This window comes from Nomascus leucogenys, chromosome 20 (genome assembly GCF_006542625.1).
Source record: "Nomascus leucogenys isolate Asia chromosome 20, Asia_NLE_v1, whole genome shotgun sequence".
NCBI classification, from domain to species: Eukaryota; Metazoa; Chordata; class Mammalia; order Primates; family Hylobatidae; genus Nomascus; species Nomascus leucogenys.
Genome location: NC_044400.1, coordinates 1,125,916 through 1,148,353, shown reverse-complemented (window position 1 = coordinate 1,148,353; position 22,438 = coordinate 1,125,916). Strand labels below are relative to the sequence as shown.

The 22,438-nt window shown below is 51.6% G+C and overlaps 1 protein-coding gene across 3 annotated transcripts in view; it reads left to right on the top strand.

The window, feature by feature from the left end:
- C20H7orf50 (chromosome 20 C7orf50 homolog) overlaps window positions 1–22,438 on the top strand; it is a 124,782-nt gene that overhangs the window by 2,048 nt on the left and 100,296 nt on the right. For all 3 annotated transcript variants that reach the window (XM_004091597.3, XM_003278677.4, XM_030801053.1), the window contains exon 2: window positions 7,075–7,204. In XM_004091597.3, the coding sequence (XP_004091645.1) occupies window positions 7,076–7,204 (129 nt within the window). In that variant the 5' untranslated portion in view covers window position 7,075. The remainder of the gene's footprint in view (window positions 1–7,074; window positions 7,205–22,438) is intronic.

Below are 22,438 nucleotides of genomic sequence, written 5' to 3'. Positions count from 1 at the left end.
CCATATGTATATATATGTAACTATATGTGTATATAAATATAAATATAGCTATATACATATACACAGTTGAGTTGGCATGTAGTTCAAGGAGAGGGTTAATAAGAGACCTGTAAAGAGAGGAAACAAAGTCATCAGCATCTAGTTGGTATTTGAAGCCACATGACCGAATGGGCTCACGAGGGAGTGAGGAGGCTGAGCACTAAGCCTGGGTCCTTCAGTGTTCAAGGACAGGACGATTAAGAGGTGGGAGCAAAAGCAGGAGTTGTGCTGTCTGTGCTGGATGCCAAGTGAAAACCGCCTGTCAAGAGAGAAGGAAGGATCAACAGTCCAACGCTGTTAGGTCAAATAAGTTGCATACTGAGAGTTGGCAATGGGATGTAGCCACGTGGGTGTCATTGTGGTAGGGTGTTTGGGGCAAAAGCCTGATGGGATGGGGGAAGGAAAGGAGTCAGAGACAGGGCAGGTAGATGACTCTTTATTTATTTATTTATTTATTTATTTTTGAGAAGGAGTCCTGCTCTGTAGCCCAGGCTGGAGTGCAGTGGTGTGATCTCGGCTCACTGCAAGCTCCGCCTCCCAGGTTCACGTCATTCTCCTGCCTCAGCCTCCCGAGTAGCTGAGTAGCTGGGACTGCAGGCAGCCGCCACTACGCCCAGCTAATTTTTTGTATTTTTTAGTAGAGACGGGGTTTCACCGTGTTAGCCAGGATGGTCTCGATCTCCTGACCTTGTGATCTGCCCGTCTCGGCCCCCCAAAGTGCTGGGATTATAGGCGTGAGCCACTGCGCCTGGCCTATTTATTTATTTAGAGACACAGTGTCACTCTGTCGCCCACGCTGGAGTGCAGTGGCGCGATCTTGGCTCACTATAACCTCCACGGCTTCAAGTGATTCTCCTGCCTCAACCTCCCAAGTAGCTGGGATTACAGGCACATGCCACCACGCCTGGCTAATTTTTGTATTTTTAGTAGAGATGGGGTTTCACCATATTGGTCAGCCTGGTCTCGAACTCCTGACTTTAGGTGATCTGCCCGCCTCAGGCTCCCAAAGTGCTGGGATTACAGGCATGAGCCACGGAGCCCAGCCTTGCCCCCCTGCCCTTTTTTTTTGAGAGACAGTCTCTCGCTCTGTCGCCGAGGCTGGAGTATAGTGGCGTGATCGTGATTCACTGCACCCTTGAACTCCTGGGCTCAAGTGATTCTCCTGCCTCAACCTCCCTAGTAGCTGGGACTACAGGCACACGCCACCATGCCCAGCTAATTAAAAAAAAAAAAAAAAAAAAAATATATATATATATATATATATATATATATATTTTGGGGCCAGGTGTGATGGCTCACGCCTGTAATCCCAGCACTTTGGGAGGCCAAGGTGGGAGGATCACTTGAGCCCAGGAGTTTGAGACCAGTCTGGGAAACATGGCGAAACCCCATTCCCACAAAAAATACAAAAGTTAGCTACATGGTGGTGTACACCTGTAGTCCCAGCTACTCCGGAGGCTGAGTTGGGAGGATTGCTTGAGCCTGGGCGGTTGAGGCTGCAGTGAGCTGTGAGCATGCCACTGTGTTCCAGCCTAAATTTTGTCTCACAACAAACATAGCAGATGATCTTTCTCCTATTTATTTATTTATTGTAAAGTAGCACTTGGGTGTTTTGTTTTTTTTTGAGATGGAGTCTCACTCTGTCGCCCAGGCTGGAGTGCAGTGGCTTGATCTCGGCTCACTGCAATCTCTGCCTCCCGGGTTCATGCCATTCTCCTGCCTCAGCCTCCCGAGTAGCTGGGACTACAGGCGCCCGCCAACACGCCCGGCTAATTTTTTTTTTTTTGTAATTTTAGTAGAGACAGGGTTTCACTGTGTTAGCCAGGATGGTCTCGATCTCCTGACCTCGTGATCCGCCCGCCTCGACCTCCCAAAGTGCTGGGATTACAGGCGTGAGCCACTGTGTCCGGCCGCACTTGGGTGTTATATTTTTAAATTTATGGTAAATAATTTGAGAGGGATTATAGTTTTTTTTTTTTTTTTGCAGTATATCGAAGGATTGTGAAACTATCACCACAATCTAATTTTAAGACTTTTCCTTCTGCCACAAGAAACCCTGTACCCCTTAGTGGTCACCCGCTCTTCCCTCCGCTTGCCCTATCCCTAAATAATCTCTCATCTCCTTTCTGTCAGTATAATTTACGTATCCTGAGCTTTTCACAGAAGTGGAATTTTGCAGTGTGGAGTCTCGGGTGTCTGGCTTCTCCTGCCTGGCACAGTGTCTTCTGAGTTCATTGTCTTGTGGCACATGTCAGTATCCCATTTCCTCTGGTGGCCGAATAGTATCCCCTGTGTGAATACGCCACGTCTTGTTTCCCCCTTCGTCCATGGATGCACAGACACGGAGGTTGTTTCCACCGCTTGAATATTAGGCACATACTGCCGTGAACATCATTGTACACATTTTTATGGAGATGTGTTCGTTTCTCTTTGATTGGCATTTCCTAAATGACCCATAATGCTGAGCTGCGTTTCATGTGCCTATTGGTCATTCGTGTATCTTCTTTGGAGAGATGTCTCTTCAGATCCCTTCCCCATTTAAAAACTGGGTTATTTGTCTCCTATTGTTGAGTTGTTAGAGGTCTTTATATATTCTGGTTACTAGTGTCTTGTCAGATATGTGATTTGCAGGTATTTTCTCCAACACTATGGGTGGTCTTTTTTTTTTTTTTTTTTTTTTTTTAAGACAGGTTCTCACTCTGTTGTCCAGGCTGGGTTGCAGTGGCATAATCATGGCTTATTACAACCTTGACTTCCAGAGCTCAGGTCATCCTCCCACTTCAGCCTCCCAGGTAGCTGGGACTACAGGTGTGCATCACCATGCCCAGCTAATTTTTTGTATTTTTTGTAGAGATGGAGCTTCACTGTGTTGCCCAGGCTGGTCTTGAACTCCTGGGCTCAAGCAGTCCTCCCACCTCATCCTCCCAAAGTGCTGGGATTAGAGGTGTGAGCCACCGCGTCCAGCCTGGGTTTTCTTTTTGCTTTGTTTATTGTAGAGATGTGGTCTTGCTATGTGGCCGGGACTGGTTTGGAACTCCTGGCCTCAAGTGATCCTCCTGCCTCAGCCTCCCAAAGTGCTGGGATTATAGGCGTGAGCCACTGCACTTAGCCTCTTTACTTTCTTGCTGGCATCCTTTGCAGCACAAAAGTTTTAAATTTTGTTGTAGTCCACTTTGTTATCTCTTTCTTTTGCTGCCTGTTTTTGGTGCCATATGTAAGAGGCCATTGCCTAATCCAAGGTCATGAAGATTTAATCCTGTGTTTTCTTCTAATAATTTTATAGTTTTAGCTCTTCCATTTAGGACTTTGATCTATTTTAGTTAGTTTTGTGTATGGTGTGAGGTAGGGCTCCAAATCCATTCTTTTGTATGTTGGTAGCCAGTTGTCCTGGCACCATTTGTCTTTCCCACTGAATTGTCATGGCACTCTTGTTGAAAATCAATTGACAGTAAATGAAAGTAAACGTCATTTTCCATAACAAACATTCATTATCTCAAAGCTTGAGTCACTTTCCCTTAGAACTGTTAAAAGAAACCTTTCCATAATATGGAAAAGTCTTTTATCCCTTTTTAGCAAATAGACATAGTGATTAAGTTTTTAAATGATAACTTACAGAATGAATATAGATTTGACTTAACTTTTATAGTAATGGGTATGTAAATATTTGCTGAACTTTTCTTATTTCTCTCACAAGGTAATTGGCTGGCATGGTCTTTTGTCTTTCCAGAGCCCCTGTGTCAACATTATCTCATTCTTCCAAGATTTCTTATTACACAGCTAATTGAAATCTGTAGCCTTTGGCTTCTAATGCTTTTTAAAGATAAGGCTCAATTAAAGAATGAGGGGCTTGGGATTTTCTGATTCCACAATAGGAATATTCTTTCAATGTGCTGTTACCAGTGACAGTCCCAAGTGGGATGGAGGGAACCCTTGTGCAGGCTCTGCCCTTTGGACAGGGCCTTTGCTCTTTGACTGTCTCCTTGGTTTCTGGCCTCACCTGGCATCCCAGGCCTGTCTTGACCTCCCCTGACTCTTTTTCACAGCGAGTGGTATTTAGACCACACCTGGGCTCTAGGTGGGCTCAGTGCTGCCAGACCCTTTCCATGATGGTTACCCTTTTTAAACTGCCGCTCTTCTGTAACCTTTCCTGCTTTACTTTTTTTTTTTTTTTTTTTTTTAAACACAAGGTCTCATTCTTTTGCCCAGGCTGGAGTGCAGTGGTACAGTCATGGCTTACTGCAGCCTCGTCCTCTTGGGCTCAAGCAATCCTCCCACCTCTACCTCCTGAGTAGCTAGGACCACAGGTGTGCACCACCAAGCGTGGCCAATTTTTTAAAAATGTTTTGTAGACATGGAGCCTCGCTGTGTTGCCCAGGCTAGTCTGAAACTCCTGGGCTCAAGCAATCTGCCCACCTCAGCCTCCTAGAATGCTGGGATGACAGGCATGAGCCACTGTGCCTGGACTGTTTTAATTTTGGGGTGCGATTTGGCTTTCTTGGTGTTCCCTGGCTTACTGACGTGGTCCTTTGTGGGTGTGTGTCTGAGCTGTCTGGGCTGGAGGCCGTGTGGTGAAGCAGCATGCATGCTACATGTGCTGGTTTTTGAGTTCCTGTCTCTTGGCTCCCCAGCCCTCTGTGGCACACCCCCCTGCCCACACCCGCCTGGGGGCCCATATAGCCTGGGGCTCTGCAGGACACTTTTCTGTTCTTGGCTCCTTTTAAGGCTGCACCCAGTGGGGGCGGCAGAGGAGACTGGGAGCTGGAGGGTGGGGAGGAGTGTAGGGAGGAGTGTGGGTGAGGGGGTGGCCCTGGGGAGGGTGGGGATAGGAAGGGAGGGGTGGGGACCAGGGGCATGGGATTAGGTGAGGGCTTCTTCTGCTCCTGCTGTCCTGCATGAGTGAGCCCATGCAGGAGGCTTCACTGCAGCAGCAGGCGTGGGCCGGGCCCCTGCTTCTCCCTCCTAGAAGCAGCCTGGTCCCTGCCCGCCCCCCACCCCAGGTTGTTCCTTAGGTCCTGGCCACAGCCGCCAGCACCCCTCCATCAGGGGTGCTGATGAGCCTGCTACCCCAGCCCCTCCAGCAGGCTTCCAGGTCTGGTGGCCTCAGCTGCCTCTTTCGGCTCCCTCATCACACAGTCCACGAAGGACACAGGTTCTGCCATCCCTGGACTTCTCCGTCCTGGCGTGGTGTTCTGGAGACAGCTGTGCTGGAGAAAGGAGGCCTAACCACACGCCCCTCGAATGCTGCATCCACCCTCGTACGTGGCCTGCTCCATGCTCCTTGCACGCTCAGAGGAGACCCCAGACTCACGGTGGTCCTTGAGCCCCTCCACCCGAGGGGGCCAGGTGTCCTGTGATGGGCAGGACCGGTGCCCGCAGCCCGTGTGGTGCCACAGCTTCCCTAGTTGATGGGGAGCATGAGTGAGCCCATGATAGGAGAAAGTGAAAACAATTCAAAATATTCCGTAATTAGAGAGCAGGCAGATTTTCACCTTTGGGAAATTATGATACTGTCACTAAAAATGGTATTTGTCTTAATCTTGAACACTTTGTGTTCATGTTCAGTTAGAAATATAGAATATATAATGCATGTATGATTGCAGCTATGTTAAATAAAAACACTCAGAAAAAAGACTGAACGGGGCCGGGCACGCTGGCTCACAGCAGTGGCCCCAGCACTTGGGGAGGCCGAGGCAGAGGATGGCTTGAACCAAGGGGTTTAAGACCAGCCTGGGCAGCATAGCAAGACCCTGCCTCTACAAAAAATTTAAGTTAGCCAGGCATGGTGGCACACGCCTGTAGTTACAGCTGCTCAGGAGGCTGAGGTGGGAGGAGGGCTTGAGCCTGGGGTTTTGAGGATGCAGTGAGCCGAGATCGCGCCACTGAACTCCAGCCTGGGTGACAGGGTGGGATGAGCCGAGATCGCGCCACTGCACTCCACCCTGGGTGACAGGGTGGGATGAGCCGAGATCGCGCCACTGCACTCCAGCCTGGGTGACAGGGTGGGATGAGCCGAGATCGTGCCACTGCACTCCAGCCTGGGTGACAGGGTGGGATGAGCCGAGATCGCGCCACTGCACTCCACCCTGGGTGACAGAGTGGGATGAGCCGAGATCGCGCCACTGCACTCCACCCTGGGTGACAGGGTGGGATTAGCCGAGATCGTGCCACTGCACTCCAGCCTGGGTGACAGGGTGGGATGAGCCGAGATCGCGCCACTGCACTCCAGCCTGGGTGACGGTGGGACGAGCCGAGATCGCGCCACTGCACTCCAGCCTGGGTGACAGGGTGGGACGAGCCGAGATCGCGCCACTGCACTCCAGCCTGGGTGACAGGGTGGGACGAGCCGAGATCGTGCACTGCACTCCAGCCTGGGTGACAGGGTGGGAGAGCCGAGATCGCGCCACTGCACTCCAGCCTGGGTGACAGGTGGGATGAGCGAGATCGGCCACTGCACTCCAGCCTGGTGACAGGGTGGGATGAGCCAGATCTGCACTGCACTCCAGCCTGGGCGGATGAGCGGATGCGCTCCAGCCTGGGTGACAGAGTGGGACGAGCCGAGATCGTGCCACTGCACTCCAGCCTGGGTGACAGGGTGGGATGAGCCGAGATCATGCCACTGCACTCCAGCCTGGGTGACAGGGTGGGATGAGCCGAGATTGCGCCACTGCGCTCCACCCTGGGTAACAGGGTGGGATGAGCTGAGATTGTGCCACTGCACTCCAGCCTGGGTGACAGGGTGGGATGAGCCGAGATCGCGCCACTGCGCTCCACCCTGGGTAACAGAGTGAGACCCTGACTCAAAAAAAAAAAAAAAAAAGACAGAAAGGAAATACATCAAAATGTGTCAAGTTGGTTGTCCATAGGTTATGAAACATGGGGGTTTGAGTTTGTTTTAACTTTTATATGTTTTCCATGTTTTCTGAAATACTTTTTTTTTTTTAATGGGAGAGTGCCCTACCTCTTTTTATTTAAAAATCTTACATGAGTTAAGCCTTTTATTTCCTTGTCTTCAGCAGTTTACTTTGTCTGTTGCAGGATGGCAAAACAGAAGAGAAAAGTTCCTGAAGTGACGGAGAAAAAGAACAAAAAGCTGAAAAAGGCGTCAGCAGAGGGGCCACTGCTGGGCCCTGAGGCTGCGCCAAATGGCGAAGGAGCCGGCTTCAAGGTAAGGCCGCCAGTGCTTCACTGGCCCTGCCCTCTGGGATCCACCTGTTATCTGATCCGGAGGGAGTGGGGGCGGCTCAGCCTGCTGGTCTCTGTGGAGCACAGGCTGGAACAGGTGCGGAGGCGTGGTTGGGCTTGGTGCCTTCCAGAAGCGACTGTAGGACAAAGAAGGATTTTAGTAAATTTTGAGTTGGAACCCTATGCCTGCTTTTCTTAGCTGCCGGGAAACTGCTGTTTTGGGTGCCGTGTTGTGTAGGGGACTTGTTGGCGGCATGCAGGATGGTGAGGGGCCTGCAGCAGGCCTTCGGTTGTGCCCTGGGAAGGTGCGAGGGGCGGCTCCTCATCTGGGCATGTGCAGGGGCGTGTCGTGAAAGCCTGTGTTTAAAAATGCACATCTAGAAATGTTCATGTCGAATAACACGATTATTGTCCATTTGAAAATCACCTATTGGTATCATTTTCTAAACTGCGTGCAGCGGATTATGAATAACGTTGAGATTTGAGTATCCACCACCTTTCACTTGAAAAGACATGTGAGCCATCTTCTCCTAAAGTTATGCATTTTTATTCTTCGTTTTCTTGAGACACAGTCTCTGTCACCCAGGCTGGAGTGCAGTGGCGCCATCTTGGCTTACTGCCAGCTCCACCTCCCAGGTTCATGCCGTTCTCCTGTCTCAGCCTCCTGAGTAGCTGGGACTACAGGCACCTACCACCACGCCCAGCTAATTTTTTGTATTTTTTAGTAGAGACGGGGTTTCACCATGTTAGCCAGGATGGTCTGGACCTCTTGACCTCGTGATCCACCCGCCTCGGCCTCCCAAAGTGCTGGGATTACAGGTGTGAGCCACTGCGCCAGGCCCTGCATTTTTATTCTTGAAAGTATTTTATTATGTACTATATCATGTTTATCTTCCACAAAAAGATGCATATACATTTAAATTTGAAAATATAAAAATTTTTTTACCCACCAAGTTCTGAGTGTTAAAATTTTTCTTCTACATTGAGCTGTGTTTACCATTAGTAGCATGCAGTTGATCGAAACAGCATAATAGATGAGGAATTTTCACAGATGATTCTACATAAAGTGAAATCTGATGACGCGGGCACCACATCGTGGTAAGGGCATTGTTACCCCGTGTTACCACCCTGTGGAAGGGCGGGGCTTTCCGTGTCTCTGTGGTTGGCGCACTCACCTGTTGATCCACGCTGTCATTGCTCGAGAGAAAGCGGGTTTCCACGGGCTTTGTTCCTGTTCTCATGTCAGATTTCAGTGCTGAGCACCCTTGTTGACATAGATGAGTAAATGGGAACGAGAGTGTTGTTGTGGCTTTGTTGCTTAAGTCCTTAAACTTTGAGACCATTCTGTGGTTTGGGGCACATATTTTCAGAATTTATTTTAAAGATTTTTTTTTTTTTTTTTCGAGACAGAGTCTCACTCTGTCGCCCAGGCTGGAGTGCAGTGGCGCGATCTCGGCTCACTGCAAGCTCCACCTCCTGGGTTCACGCCATTCTCCTGCCTCAGCCTCCGAGTAGCTGGGACTACAGGCTCCCGCCACCATACCCGGCTAATTTTTTGTATTTTTAGTAGAGACGGGGTTTCACCATGGTCTCGATCTCCTGACCTCATGATCCGCCCGCCTCGGCCTCCCAAAGTGCTGGGATTACAAGCGTGAGCCACCGCGCCTGGCCTTATTTTAAAGATCTATCAGTAAGTGACAGGTAGACTGGGTCCCTGAGTTGTGCAGGGGCCCGGTGCTGGCTTGTTACATTTGTTCACTTCCCCAGGGTGATGCCAGGGTTCAAGCTCTGCCATTGGTTAGTGCTGGAGGTCTCATGCCCGGGGCGGTGTGCCATTGTGAGATGTGGGGTGGCAGGTGGCCTTGTTTTTCATGAAATGAGAAAAGGGCTGCTGTGCAGAGGGAGGTGGAAAGGGGGAGCCCACGTGGGCCCTTCTTCAAAGTGGCTTCCAGCAGGAGGTGGGCACAGCCGGTGCTTGGAGGGGTCCCTGGGCTACCTGGCCACAGATGCCGGGGATGGTGGAGTGTGCCTGGTTGCTGGGTGTGGCCCAGCTCACTCTGGGATCCTGTCCATTGAAGCAGTGCTGAGCTCTCGGAAGGTGGTGTGAAATCACGTCCACCACGTCTGTGGCTGCAGGTGGCTCAGCAGGCGTGGGTGCAGGGGAGAAGCTGGGGTGTATGCCTAGAGGAGGTCCTGGCTGTCTTGGAGCGTCATCTCTCACTGCCACCCCCCGGGCGAGGGAAGCCAGACAGCACCCCCAGCACAGCCAGACAGCTTGTCCTGGGCTCTTTTTAGCAGAACACCCCAAGGTCACCCGGAGGCCAAGGCCTGGCAGGTGCCGAGGTCCTGCGGCTCCCTCCCGTGCAGCAGGTCAGCAGGCAGCCCAGCATTCCACCTGAGCCTCACCCTGAATTTCGGCTCCTCCTCCGCAGGCTGTTGAATTCCTGTGTCCCCCAGGCTGACTGCCTCTTACTCGCACCTTCTTCACAGGCTGAGGTCCAGTTGTGCTTTTTGGTTTGGGTTCCAGATGGACGCTGGTTTCCCGACAGCTGTTGGCGCTCTTGTTCTGTGGTTCAGCCCAGTCCCAATTCCTCAGAGCCTCAGGCACACACGACTTTGGTGGGCGTGGCATCACCCTGGACTTTTTGAGTTGAGTCAAGAGGCTTCTGGCTCTCCCTTCTTGGTGAACCCTCCTCCAGCCTGATGATCCCCACACAGGCCACTGGTCACTGGCAGGACCCCCAAGACAGCTAGGCTTACAGTGACTGTGGGCAGAGGTTAAAACTCGTACCCAAGTGAGGGAGGGAGTGTTGTCTGTCCTTTTGTTTAAGTTCAAGTAATTATTTTAAAGTATGTGATTATTTTTCATTATTAAAGTATGTGTTGATTAAAAGAAAGCTGGAAAGCAAGAGGGGAAAGAAGAAAGCCTTTGTTTCCTTCAGCTCCGCTTTGAGGGCTGGACTCTGCTGGTCTGTAACACGTGGCTGCCAGCAGACTCACCAACTGTCACTTGGCTTTCCGGCCACTGGCGCGGAGTTGGTCTCAGGCCCGCCCAGCTGAGCGTTGGGAAGCGACCTGGAGCCGGTTCCTTAGCCTTTAGAGGGGCTGGCAGCGGGAAGAGGGCCTGGGAAGCCCTGTTCACCAGCAGGGGTCGGCAGCCACGTCCCTTCCTTCCGAGGGAGCTGGTGGAGGGAGCTGGTGGAGGGAGCTGGTGGAGGGAGCTGCCTTTGGCTGGATTCTCTGCAAAGTGCATGCCCCTGTGGCCAGTTTCCAGGCTACTGGGAGGGTTTTCAGATGGAGTGTGGGGCCTCAGGGGCTCATGTTCTTGTGTGTCTGGGAGCCAGTCTCCCAGCGAAATGGGGTGTCTCTGCTAATATGGATGTTTCCTTGCTGACTTTCCCTGGTTCTCATGGGAAATTGTTAAAAAAAAAAAAGGGTTTCAAGCATTTTTTTGAAGCTGAACCTAAGTGCTTAGAAGGGTGGGTGGCTGGGCCTGGGGAGCAGCATTCCTGGGCTCCGGGGGAGCTTGTGGAAAAGTACTGCGCTGGTTCCCTTCCCTCCCCCAGTGCATCCTGGATGAGGCTCCAGAATTCACCGTCGAGGATGGAGAAGCCTGTGTCCCCCCGTGGGCCACTGTGTTGTCCTCCCAGCAACGTCCATCTGGGGAGCCTGCGGGTCAGCGGCCACTCCCGGCGCCCCGTGCAGCCTCTTCCCACAGCATGAGCAGTCTGAGCTTGCGCCAGGATCGCCGCCATGTCCCCAAGTGATGGGAACTTCATCGCCCCTTGGGGAGCGTTCCCTCAGCGTTCCGGTTCCCACTCAGGCCTGTGGGCTTGGCCCGGGAAGCCTCCTGGGCCGGGTGCGCTCACTCTCCCAGGCTTCAGTCCCTGGTGCCTCTGTCTGGCACTGGTGAGGTTTGGCCGTTCCTCGGTCCTGGGCACCAGGGCCTCAGGGTCTCGGCTCTGGGTGTTGTTTGCTGAGCTCCCCATCCCGGAGGCCCCTGCTGGCCTGGAGTGCTGGGGAGGTGGGTGGCTTGTGGTGACCCCGGCAGGAGGAACAGTTGCTCCCACGGGCCTGTCTCGTGTCTTGGTGACTGGGCTGTATGATTGCCCGCTGGTCTTAGGAGGGACTGGCACCTGCCACTTGTCCTCCTCAGCTCTGCGGGCAGGAGGTTCTGCTGCTGGGGTTGGTGCCTTCTGGCCTTTCCTCTTGTGGACCAGAGGGGTCCCAGGGTTTGCCCTGTCTGCTTCCTGTTTCATAGCTAAGCCCTCCCCGGGGAGCTGGGGTTTAGGAGTTCTGTTTTCACGTTCCTTTAACCCTTCCAGGCCTGGTTTCCCACTTGAGCGGGTCGTGAGGATGAGGTTTCAAATGACACATGTCCTTCGGGAGGACTGTGGGGCCCCGGCTGAGCCGGGCCTGCTGCCCAGCATCCCTTGGGGTCGGCGGACGTGGTGGGAGGTCATGTGACTCGGCAGGTCTTTCTGTCTTTTGCCCTCCCCCTCCTTCTCCAGTCTCACTAAAGGGGACCCTTAGCTTCTCTGTTTCTGTCTGAAGCCACAGAGCTGTATGCGGGGGAAGGCAGCGTACGCGTGACCACCCCATGCAGAGCCAGCCGAATGGCTGCTGGTGTGGCGGCCCTTTGATGACCCGGCCGCCTCCCTGCTGCTGTCAGTGCCATTTGGCTGCCTGGAAATGGAAGGTGGGCTCCCTCAGTCCACTGCTGTCAGCATGTCAGCAGAACCCCCCTGGCTTCCTCTGCCTCATAGGAATCCCTTATGTGTGCCACACTTTCCGTCCACACAAGCATCTTGCCAGCAGATTCTTAGCAGCCTGGAAGTGCCAGGGGCAGAGGCGTGGGTGCTGTGCTGGTTTCAGTCACCTGGCCAGCTGGTCCTGGGGAAGAGACTCACCCCTGGTTTCTGACTCTGGTTACCGCATGGAGCCCACTAGCAGAGACCAGGATCCCTTCCTTTGGCCGGCAGCGAGCCTGCGGAGGCTCAGCCGAGGGCAGGGTCCATGTGTCTAGGTGCCGTGTAAGGACCGTGGGGGCTCAGACGAGGCCTTGGGCGTGTGCAGCACGCTGCCCTGTGTGAGTGCAGTGGCCGCAGAAGGCTTCGTGGGCCACAGTAAGCCCAGGGCACCACGTTCCCAGGTGCAGCCTTTCTGGCCCTGGCTGTTTCGTGGTCTTGGCTGTAAACCCGCCAGGCGTGACCACCCAGCTGTGAGGCCCGCGCCTCCCGCAGCCAGAACGCGGGGCGCAGGTGGTGGTCGGCGGAAGGGAGCAGGGCTACTTGGCTTGGACCGGTGTGTAGAGGCTCTCGATTTGCTGCTTTTGTAATGTTGAAAATCAATGTGAATTACTTGAGCATGAAGCCCGCAGCTTTATAAAACCGTCAAACGAGGCTGTGAACTTCATGGCCTTGAGAATTTGCTCTGAGCCAAAATACTTCAGACCAATGGTATTTTGCCCCAAGAAGCGTTACTGCTCTGGCAGTGGGATTTTGTGTCGTTGAACTCTTGGGGCTGAGTGGTTGCTGGTGTCTGTGGAGGCTCCCTGGGAGCCCGAATTGTTTTTCTTAGTAGAATTCCACCCACCCCCACCCACATTGTTCTCATTTTCTCCTGTCTGACTGCTGCATGCCGCGTTGTCTGCCGTCTGAATTTTGAACTCAAACATGTACAGGGCTGAAAGGCAGGTGGAACCTGAGGAACCATCTTACGTGTGGGAAAACTGAGACCCCGAGAACTTGTGTGGTCTCCCTGAGGCCCGCATAGGCAGCGGGGGGCCGGCTCCCTCCTCCATCCCTGCCGGCCGTGCTGCTCCCTGTGTCCATCCGTTTTTGGGGCTGAGGCTGGCTGCGCTGCCTCTCGTCCATCCATTTTTGATCCGTTTTTGTGGCTGAGTAAAACAGTCCATGGGCCGCCTGCCAGCCGCGCTGCCCTGTATCCATCCGTTTTTGATCCTTTTTCGTGGCTAATAGTTCATGGGCTGCCTGCCGGCCACGCTGCCCCCTGTGTCCATCCATTTTTGGGGCTGAGTAATAGTCCACGGGCCGCCTGCCGGCCGCGCTGCCCCGTGTCCATCCTTGTTTGTGGCTGAGTAAAATAGTCCACGGTGCGGAATGATCACAGATTCTCTCACCCGTTTACCAGGGTTTGGAGACTGAGTTGTTTCCAGCTTGGGGCTGTTACGAATGTGCCGTTAACATTTGCATCTGCGTCTTTCTATGCTTTCGTTCCTAGGACTGGAATTGCTGGATCCTAGAGTAAGTGTGTGGTTAATTTTTTGAGAAGGTGCTGGCCGGGCATGGTGGTTCATGCCTGTAATTTCAGCACTTTTGGGAGGCCGAGGCAGAAGGATCACTTGAGCTCGGGAGTTTGAGACCAGCCGGGGCAACATGGTGAAACCCCGTCTGTACAAAAAATACAAAAATTAGCCAGGCATGGTGGCGCGCACCTGTAGTCTCAGCTACTAGGGAGGCGAAGATGGGAGAATTACCTGAGGCTGCAGTGAGCCAAGATTGCACCACTGCACTCCAGCCTGGGTGACAGAGCGAGACCATGTCTAAAAATTAAAAAAAATCCAAAACGTTGAACAAAAAAGAAGCGTGAGGGTCCTGGCGCCTCCACACCGTGGTCGACACGTGGTGCTGCTAGCTTCTTAATCTTGGTCGCTCTGCTAAGTGTAGTCTCGTCATGCTGAGTATGTGGTTTTAAAAAACAGCTTTTTATTGAGGTATAATTTTTGGCCGCTCTTATAGGTGTAGTCTCATCATTCTGAGTATGTGGTTTTAAAAAACAGCTTTTTATTGAGATATAATTGACGTAAGGTCAGTTTTTTTATGACTTTTGTTTTTTTCTTCCAAAAGAAGTGCTTCTCTTTTATATTTTTTAGAACCAATTTAAATTTATGTTTTATGTGTGATAGGGATCTAACTTGTTTTGTTCTAAAAGAAAGACACACTTGCCTTAGAATCTTTTGTTGAGCATTCTATCCCTTTTTTTTTTTTTTTTTTGACGGAGTTTTGCCCTTGTTGCCCAGGCTGGAGTGCAGTGGCACAATCTCGGCTCACCGCGGCCTCTGCCTCCCGGGTTCAAGTGATTCTGCTCTCTCAACCTCCCGAGTAGCTGGGATTCCAGGCATGTGCCACCACACCCAGCTAATTTTGTATTTTTTTGTAGAGACAGGGTTTCGCCTTGTCGGCTGGGCTGGTCTTGAACTCCTGACCTCAGGTGATCTGCCCGCCTTGGCCTCCCAAAAGTGCTGAAATCACAGGCGTGAACCACTGCGCCCGGCTGAGTGTTGCACTTTCTCCACGTCCTCGCCAGCACTGTGATATGTGACCTTCTGATTCTAGATATCCTAGTGTGTCTGGGAAGTGGTATCTCCGTGGCACCTCCCCAAGGCTAATGAGGATAAACATCTTTTCTTGTGCTTATTGGTCATTTTTATATTTTCCTTGGAGAAATGTCCATTCAGACCCTTTGCTGCTGGGCACGGTGGCTCACGCCTGTAATCCCAGCTCTTTGGGAGACTGAGGCAGGAGGATTACTTGAGGCCAGAGGTTTGAGACCAGCCTGGGCAACTTAGCAAGATCCTGTCTCTACAAAAAATGAAAAAATTAGCTAGGCATGGTTACACATGCCTGTAGTCTCAGCTATTCGGGAGGCTGAGGTGGGAGGATTGCTTGAGCCCAAGATTTTGAGGCTGCAGTGAGCTGTGATCTCCACTGCACTCCAGCCTGGGTGACAGAGCAAGACCCCGTCCCCAAAAAACTGGAAAACAAAAAACCAACAAAACAAACCTTTCACCCACTTTAACCACAATGATCATTTGTGTCTTTATTATTGAGTTGCGAGAGTTGTTATGAATCCCAGGTACAATTCTTTTCTCGGATATATGACTTGCATTTATTACTGAGTTGTGGGAGTTTTTACGGATCCCAGGTACAATTCTTTTCTCGGGTATGTGACTTGCAGGTATTACTGAGTTGCGAGAGTTTTTACGGATCCCAGGTACAATTCTGTTCTCAGGTATGTGACTTGCAGGTATTACTGAGTTGCGAGAGTTTTTACGGATCCCAGGTACAATTCTGTTCTCAGGTATGTGACTTGCAGGTATTACTGAGTTGCGAGAGTTTTTACGGATCCCAGGTACAATTCTGTTCTCAGGTATGTGACTTGCAGGTATTACTGAGTTGCGAGAGTTTTTACGGATCCCAGGTACAATTCTGTTCTCGGGTATGTGACTTGCATTTATTACTGAGTTGTGAGAGTTTTTACGGATCCCGGGTACAATTCTGTTCTCGGGTATGTGACTTGCAGGTATTACTGAGTTGCGAGATTTTTTACAGATCCTGGGTACAATTCTGTTCTCGGGTATGTGACTTGCAGGTATTACCGAGTTGCGAGAGTTTTTACAGATCCAGGGTACAATTCTGTTCTCGGGTATGTGACTTGCAGGTATTTTCTCCCATTCTGTGGCTTCTCTTTCACTTTCTTGATGATGTCCTTTGAGGCACTTAAGATTTCAATTTTGATGAAGACCAGCTGATCTATTTTTCTTTTGTTGCCTGTGCTTTTGATGCCATATTTAAGAAGCGAGCCTCCTGCCTTTGCCTGTCAAAGTGCTGGGAATACAGGCGTGATCCCCTGTGTCTGGCTTTGCGTTTACGTTTTTTATTTGTTTTTCGTTAATTGTTGAGTGTAGTGCGAGGTGGAGATACAGTTTCATTCTTCTGCATGTGGATATCTACTTGCCAGTTCTTTTATCATTTGAGTTGTCTTGGAATCCTGGTTAGAATATCCTATTACAGGTGCGTGCCACCACGCCTGGCTAATTTTGTATTTTTAGTAGAGACGGGGTTTCACCATGTTGGCCGGGATGGTCTCGATCTCTAGACCTCGTGATCCTCCCGCCTTGGCCTCCCAAAGTGCTGGGATTACAGGCGCGAGCCACCGCGCCCGGCCTACAATAGCCTATTTTTTTTTTTGAGTCTCATAGTATTCCATTATCTTGTTATACCATAATTTATTTAGTGAGGTCCTTACCACACTGTTTAATACTTTAGTTTTTTAAAAAAATATATGCTTTAATATCTCGTAAAGTAAGTACCTCTTTTTTTTTTTTTTTTTTTGGTAGAGATGGGTTCTCACTATCTTGCCCAGGCTGGTCTCCAACTCGGGCTCAAGCGATTCTCCCTCCTCAAGCCTCCCAAAGTCCTGATATTACAGGCGTGAGCCACCTTGCCCGGCCATAAGAAACTCTTTCTTCATTGTTTTTTTGGACAGTGTTCTTGGCCTTTTATTTGTATGAATTTTGGAATCAGCTTTTCTATTCCACGAACATTTTGTTGTGACTTATTGAGGCTGTGTTTTCTGTTACTCAGGAAAGTTTTATGGTTTTCTCTGGAAAGGTCTTGCTTGTTTCTGGTTAGGATTCTTGATAGTTTTGAGTCTGTTTCCTCCTCTGGTGTGTTGTAATGGTTATTGACGGTGTATTGGGAAGTTATAGGTAATTTGGGTGTTGATCTTAGAGCTAACAATGATGCTGAGCTTTCTAATTCTATTGTGAATTGATTCTCTTGGATTGGGTTTTTTAAGTAAGTGAAAATGTCTGCAGAGAATGGCAGGTGTGTCTCCACTTTGTGCTTATGCCATCTTTGTTTTTCTTCCAGCAACGGCTAGGACTTTTGAGCCAGTGTTGTATGATAGAGGTGATCATTTTTAATATGGCCATATAATTCACATTTTCCAAAGCAGAACTACTTTTCTGTTTCTGGCTTAACCCAGAAGCCTGGTGTTTTAATATTTTCGCTGGGTAAGCGTTGTGCTGTGGTTTTCTTGTTTTGGTCTCAGTTGAATTCTGAAGGGAACATCGTGTGGCTCTCTGGATGAGAAGATGGGCAGCGTGTGATGCCAGCGGCGTTCCTGTAGCAGCAGCGATGGGCTTCCTTTTTGTCTGTGTTTGAATAAGCACAGGCCTGTGGTCCCAGCTTCTAGGGGGGCCGACGTGGGAGGATCCCTTGAGCTCAGGAGTTCAGGGCCAGCCTGGGCAACGTAGCAAGACCTGGTCTTTAGAAAACAAAACAAAACGAAAAAGGCGCGTGGGTGATGGAAGCCGGCCCGTAGAGCTGTAGCGATGTCGTCATCCTGCGTGGGCGTCAGTGATGGAAGCCAGTCCGTAGAGCTGTAGTGATGTCCTCATCCTGCGTGGGCGTCGGTGACGGAAGCCGGTCCGTAGAGCTGTAGCAATGTCATCCTGCGTGGGCGTCAGTGATGGAAGCCAGTCCGTAGAGCTGTAGTGATGCCGTCATCTTGCATTGGTGTCGGTGATGGAAGTCGGTGTGTAGAGCTGTAGTGATGTCGTCATGCTGCGTGGGCGTTGGTGACGGAAGCCAGTCCCTAGAGCTGTAGTGATGTCATCCTGCGTGGGTGTCGGTGATGGAAGCCAGTCCCTAGAGCTGTGGTGGTGTCGTCATCCTGTTTGGGCATCGGTGATGGAAGCCAGTCTGTAGAGCTGTAGTGATTTTGTCATCTTTCATTGGCGTCGGTGATGGAAGCCAGTCCATAGAGCTGTAGTGATGTCATCCTGCATGGGCGTCGGTGTTGGAAGCCGGTCCCTAGAGCTGTAGTGATGTCATCCTGCGTGGGCGTCGGTGATGGAAGCCGGTCGGTAGAGTTGTAGTGATGTCATCCTGCGTGGGCGTCAGTGATGATGGGGGGTGGATGGCGTCTGACCTGGGGAGTGATGACCAGGGTGGATGGCGTCTGACCTGGGAGGTGATGGGCAGCTCCTCCTGATTTCCTGTCCTCTGCGTTAAATAGCAAACATCTCCTGGACGCCCGGTGAGGGTGAGCCTGGGGGCTGGGTCTGTGGTGGGGCGTTTCCCGAAGGGTGGGCAGTGGCAGGGCCGGGGCCGTTTCTCATCTCAGTGAATGCCCAAGAAGTGTTTGGAGAAACTTAACACCCAGACGTGATGAAAATCAAACAGTTTCTTCCCTCTCCCCAAGAAACACTCCTCCTAAAAAACAGCAAAGATTTATTATAAAATGAGACCTATCTTTTTGGATCTTATTTATCTCAAAAGATGGGAATTTTTTAAGCAAGTAGAGACTTTGAATTGTTTCCGCCAAAGCATGAGCTTTCACTTTTGTGGACTGCAGCCTAGTAACAGACATGCCCACAGTATCCACAAAGGCAAAACAGGACCCCCACAGGCATCTCAAACAGGAAGAGGTTTAACACAGGGAGTTTGGTGCTTATGGGGTTGCTGGGAAGGCTGCAGAGTGACCATGGCTCCCACCCACGTCCAACCCTGCAACCCTGTGAGAGTAGCTGCTTCGTGCAGGGCAGGGCAGGGGCAGCTCTCCTGTGAGCCCCTCCACCTCCCCTCCTGCCCTGTGGGGCCTCGGGCACCTGCCCATCGCCTGGGCAGAATGGCTCCCAGGCCACCCTCGTTTCTGAGCCCCGGCTCATCCCGCGGTTTGGGCCTGGTGATTCCTTGCTCTTGTCAACCCTGGTTTGCTGGTGTTCCTGATCACCATCTCTTTCCCTCGCCCATGGGAGAGCTGGCCTCAGTCCTTCCATAAAGGCCAGCTGGGGCAGGTGCTAGCCCTTGGGCCCCGCACCCATCACGGCCTGTGGAGCAGGAGCAGCCTTAGGCCATGAGCGGCCGAGCGGGGGCAGCCATGTCCAACCAAAGCTGATTTACCCACAGAGGCGGCCGGGGACTTGACCAGGGGGCTGAAGTTTCATTCCCCGAGTCTAAACATCGAGTCCACCCAAGGCAGAAACAGCACTTCTCCAGGCTCACCACAATTCACGCTGGTGACGAGGGCGCATTTACCTCTTTAACCTGCAGCTTAGGACCTGCGTCTGAGGCCACTCCCCAGCTGCAGGCGGCCTCTGCCCTGACAGATCGTGGCACTTAGGCAGCAGGTCTTTCTGCCTCCAGTTCTACATCTCCTACCACTTGGAAGAGGACCAGTGGTTGCACTTTGAGTAAGGGACAGCCTGGCCCTTGTCTGGGCCAGTGGCTGCACAGTCTGGCCTGCACCCCTTGGGAGGTTGACAGGAGTCTGGGTTTGTTGTGGGAAATGATCAGGGCTGTGTCCTTGCTCCAGTGGGAAAGCTTGCCATGGGCACTGCTGCACTGCTGGCTAATTAGGAGAAGAATAGGGCATCAGTGAGCAACAAGAGGACGTTTAACTTGAAATATAGTTAGTATCTATGTCGACAGGAAGTTGAGCCACTGAGAGGTTTGTACTTCTTCCTGAGCTGGGGCCTCTCCATTCGCTCCCTGGAGACAAGTTTGAGAAGAGCCCCAGAGCAGAGCGTGGCCTCCCGCCATCCAGGCTGAGTCCTGGAGCCTCTTTGCCCTTCCCGCCATCCAGTCTGAGTCCTGGGGCTCCTTTGCCCTTCCCGCCGTCCAGGCTGAGTCCTGGAGCTCCTTTGCCCTTCCCGCCGTCCAGGCTGAGTCCTGGAGCTCCTTTGCCCTTCCCGCCGTCCAGGCCGGGTCCTGGAGCCCCTTTGCCCCTCGAAGCCTGCCATGGCTCAGAGTTTCTGCACCGCTCCTTGCCTGGGAGTCGAGCTGGCACCTGCGGGTAGGAATTACAAGCAGAGATGTGGCTTGGGATGAGGCGCGCTGTCGGAAAATCAGAGCTGCCTAAGAGGAGGTAATGAGTCTGTCCTGGGAAACGCTCGGGCTGGGACGAGGTGGGTGTTGTAAGGGCCACACCAGGAAGGAGTCCTGTGGAGAGTGAGATGTGAAGTAGGTAACCTCCGAGTCCCTGCCCAGCGCTGCCATCTGATTCCAGCTGTTCTGCATCCTGGGGGGCGTGGTGACCCATCAGCACCTCGTGATGCTTACGGAATCTTCTCAGTGTGGACGGTCGAAGCGAGTCCGTGCCCCTGCCATGTGGGTCGCACACCTGCTCCCAACAGGAAGAGCACTGGCCTGCAGAGCACAGGAGCAGCTGCTGCTGCCCGGGCGGCGCCCTCCGGGAGCAGGCACTCATGGCTTTCAGGGCATCGGTTGCTGGGGGACAGCGTGAAAACAGAGGACTCAGCAAGCCAGTGCCATCGGGGCGCTCACTCACACTTTCTCTTAAAGCAAGTTTATGTTTAAAGTAATGGTAGATTCATAGTAAATTAAAAAAAAAAAAGCTATGAGGGGCCTGTGTGGCCTAGCTTCCCCAGGACATCGACATGGATGCCTCGCACAGAGCTCGTCCAGAGTCCACGGGTTGTACGTGCGGGTGTGTGCGTGTGTGTGCGCACCCTGCAGTTTTTCCACGTGCGTAGCTTTCTGTAACCACCACTGCGGCAGTCAAGATACAGGAGGATCCTGTGCTGCAGGGCTCCTGGTGCTGCTGCTTTATAGCCCCTTATTCCTCCACGGTGCAAAGAACGTTCAGGTCTCTGGGCTTTGGCTTTTGTGAATAAAGCTCTGTAAATATGCCTGAGCATACGTTTCCATCGCTCTGGGGTAAGTGCCCAGGACGTGGCTGCTGGGTTGCATGGCGCACTCATGTTTAGATGTTTACGAAGCCACTGCGCTTCTCCAGAGTGGCTGTGCCATTTTGCGTTGGCACCGGGAGCGCAGCTGAGGCGAGACCCCACACCCTCACTGGCACATGGTGTGATCACTTTTTCTTTTTTTTTTTTTTTTTTAGCCATTTGGATCACAGCGCTCCCATTTTGAAGAGGACAGCCGATTAATGTCCTAGGAATTAGGAGAAGCAGAATTAAATCTCGTTTGCTTTTCCAAGGCTCGTGATATGTGCTATTGGCCCAATCGTTGCTGGAAGCTGCCAGGTTCCGTGGGACTTTCCTGGCTTTATGTGGGGCCATCCACGGTGTTCCTGTCCGAGGTGGCTTGTTCGCCCTGTCTGTGTGGGGCACTCCTGTGGTCTCTTTCTCCAGGAGCCTTTTGGGGGTAGCCGTCCCAGCCACCTTGCCGGGCATCTCTCAGAGTGAGCAGGTGGAGGCCGGGCTGCAGGGCAGGTGGGCTGTTAGCTGGCACTGAGCTCCTGGCCGGCGTCTCTCATCTCTAAGCTGGGCTTTCTCAGCCTGCTGGTCAGATCCAAAGAAGTGCCGAGAAACTGGAGGCTCTCCAGCCTTCCTCACTGCCATGGAGATCTGACCATCCTCATTGTGGGCCAAAGAAAACAGGATCCACTTCCCCATATTCCAGAAAAGCCCACTGTTTCCATGTCAGTGGAATTTCCATCTAATGCTGTCATTGCTGCTGTGGTCAGCCCAGATGTTTGCCAGCGCTGCTTTGTGGTCAACGGAAAAGAACTCAGCAACATATAATTTTACAAAAGTCATGTGTATTATTTTTCCTGAGTTATACATGATTAATGTAAAAGAAATTAGAAAATAGAGAGAAATTTGTAGAAGAAACCAGAAAGCCTGATTCTGCCACCATGAGATGACGCTGTGGTGAATGTTTGTAGCAGCTGCGTGTACTGAGGATGTCTGCAGTGGGCGTGTTTGCTTTTCCATCCACAGCGAGTCCTCACTCAGTGTCACCCGCCCCGAGGTCCTTGGAAACTGTAACTTTTTTTTTTTTTTTGAGAGGGTCTCCCTCTGTCACCCAGGCTGAAGTGCAGTGGCGTGATCCTGGCTCACTGCAGCCTCAACGTCCCTGGCTCAAGTGATCCTCCCACCTCAGCCTCCTAAGTAGCTGGGACCACAGGTTTATGTACCACCATCCCCAGCTAAATTTTGTATTTTTTGTAGGGACAGTCTCCCTACGTTGCCTAGGCTGGTCTTGAACTCCCAGGCTCAAGCTATCCTCTCGCCTTAGCCTCCCAGACTGCTGGGATTTCAGGCATGAGCCACCACACCTGGCCAGAAACTGTGACTTTAAGCAAAATGACAAACAGCAGGCCCTTGAATAAAGATTGTTTTGTTCAACACCTTTGTGTTATGCCGTGGATGAGAACAGTAGTTGGTTTCATTTTATGTCTTTCCCTTAAAGTTGCACTGAGAAAACCTTTGCCGTCAAGATGGTTATGTGAGGCCTGGGCCGCAGCAGAACACCTGCTACCCTGTGTCCACCCTGGGTGCTGTGATCTGGTGTGACAGGAAGCAGTGATAGCTGGTGATTGCTTTATTTTATTTATTTATTTTAAATAGCAAAACATTTTAATCAGCTAATTCTAAAAATAACAGAGATATGTTATATCTGGTGCCACCTCCTCAAAA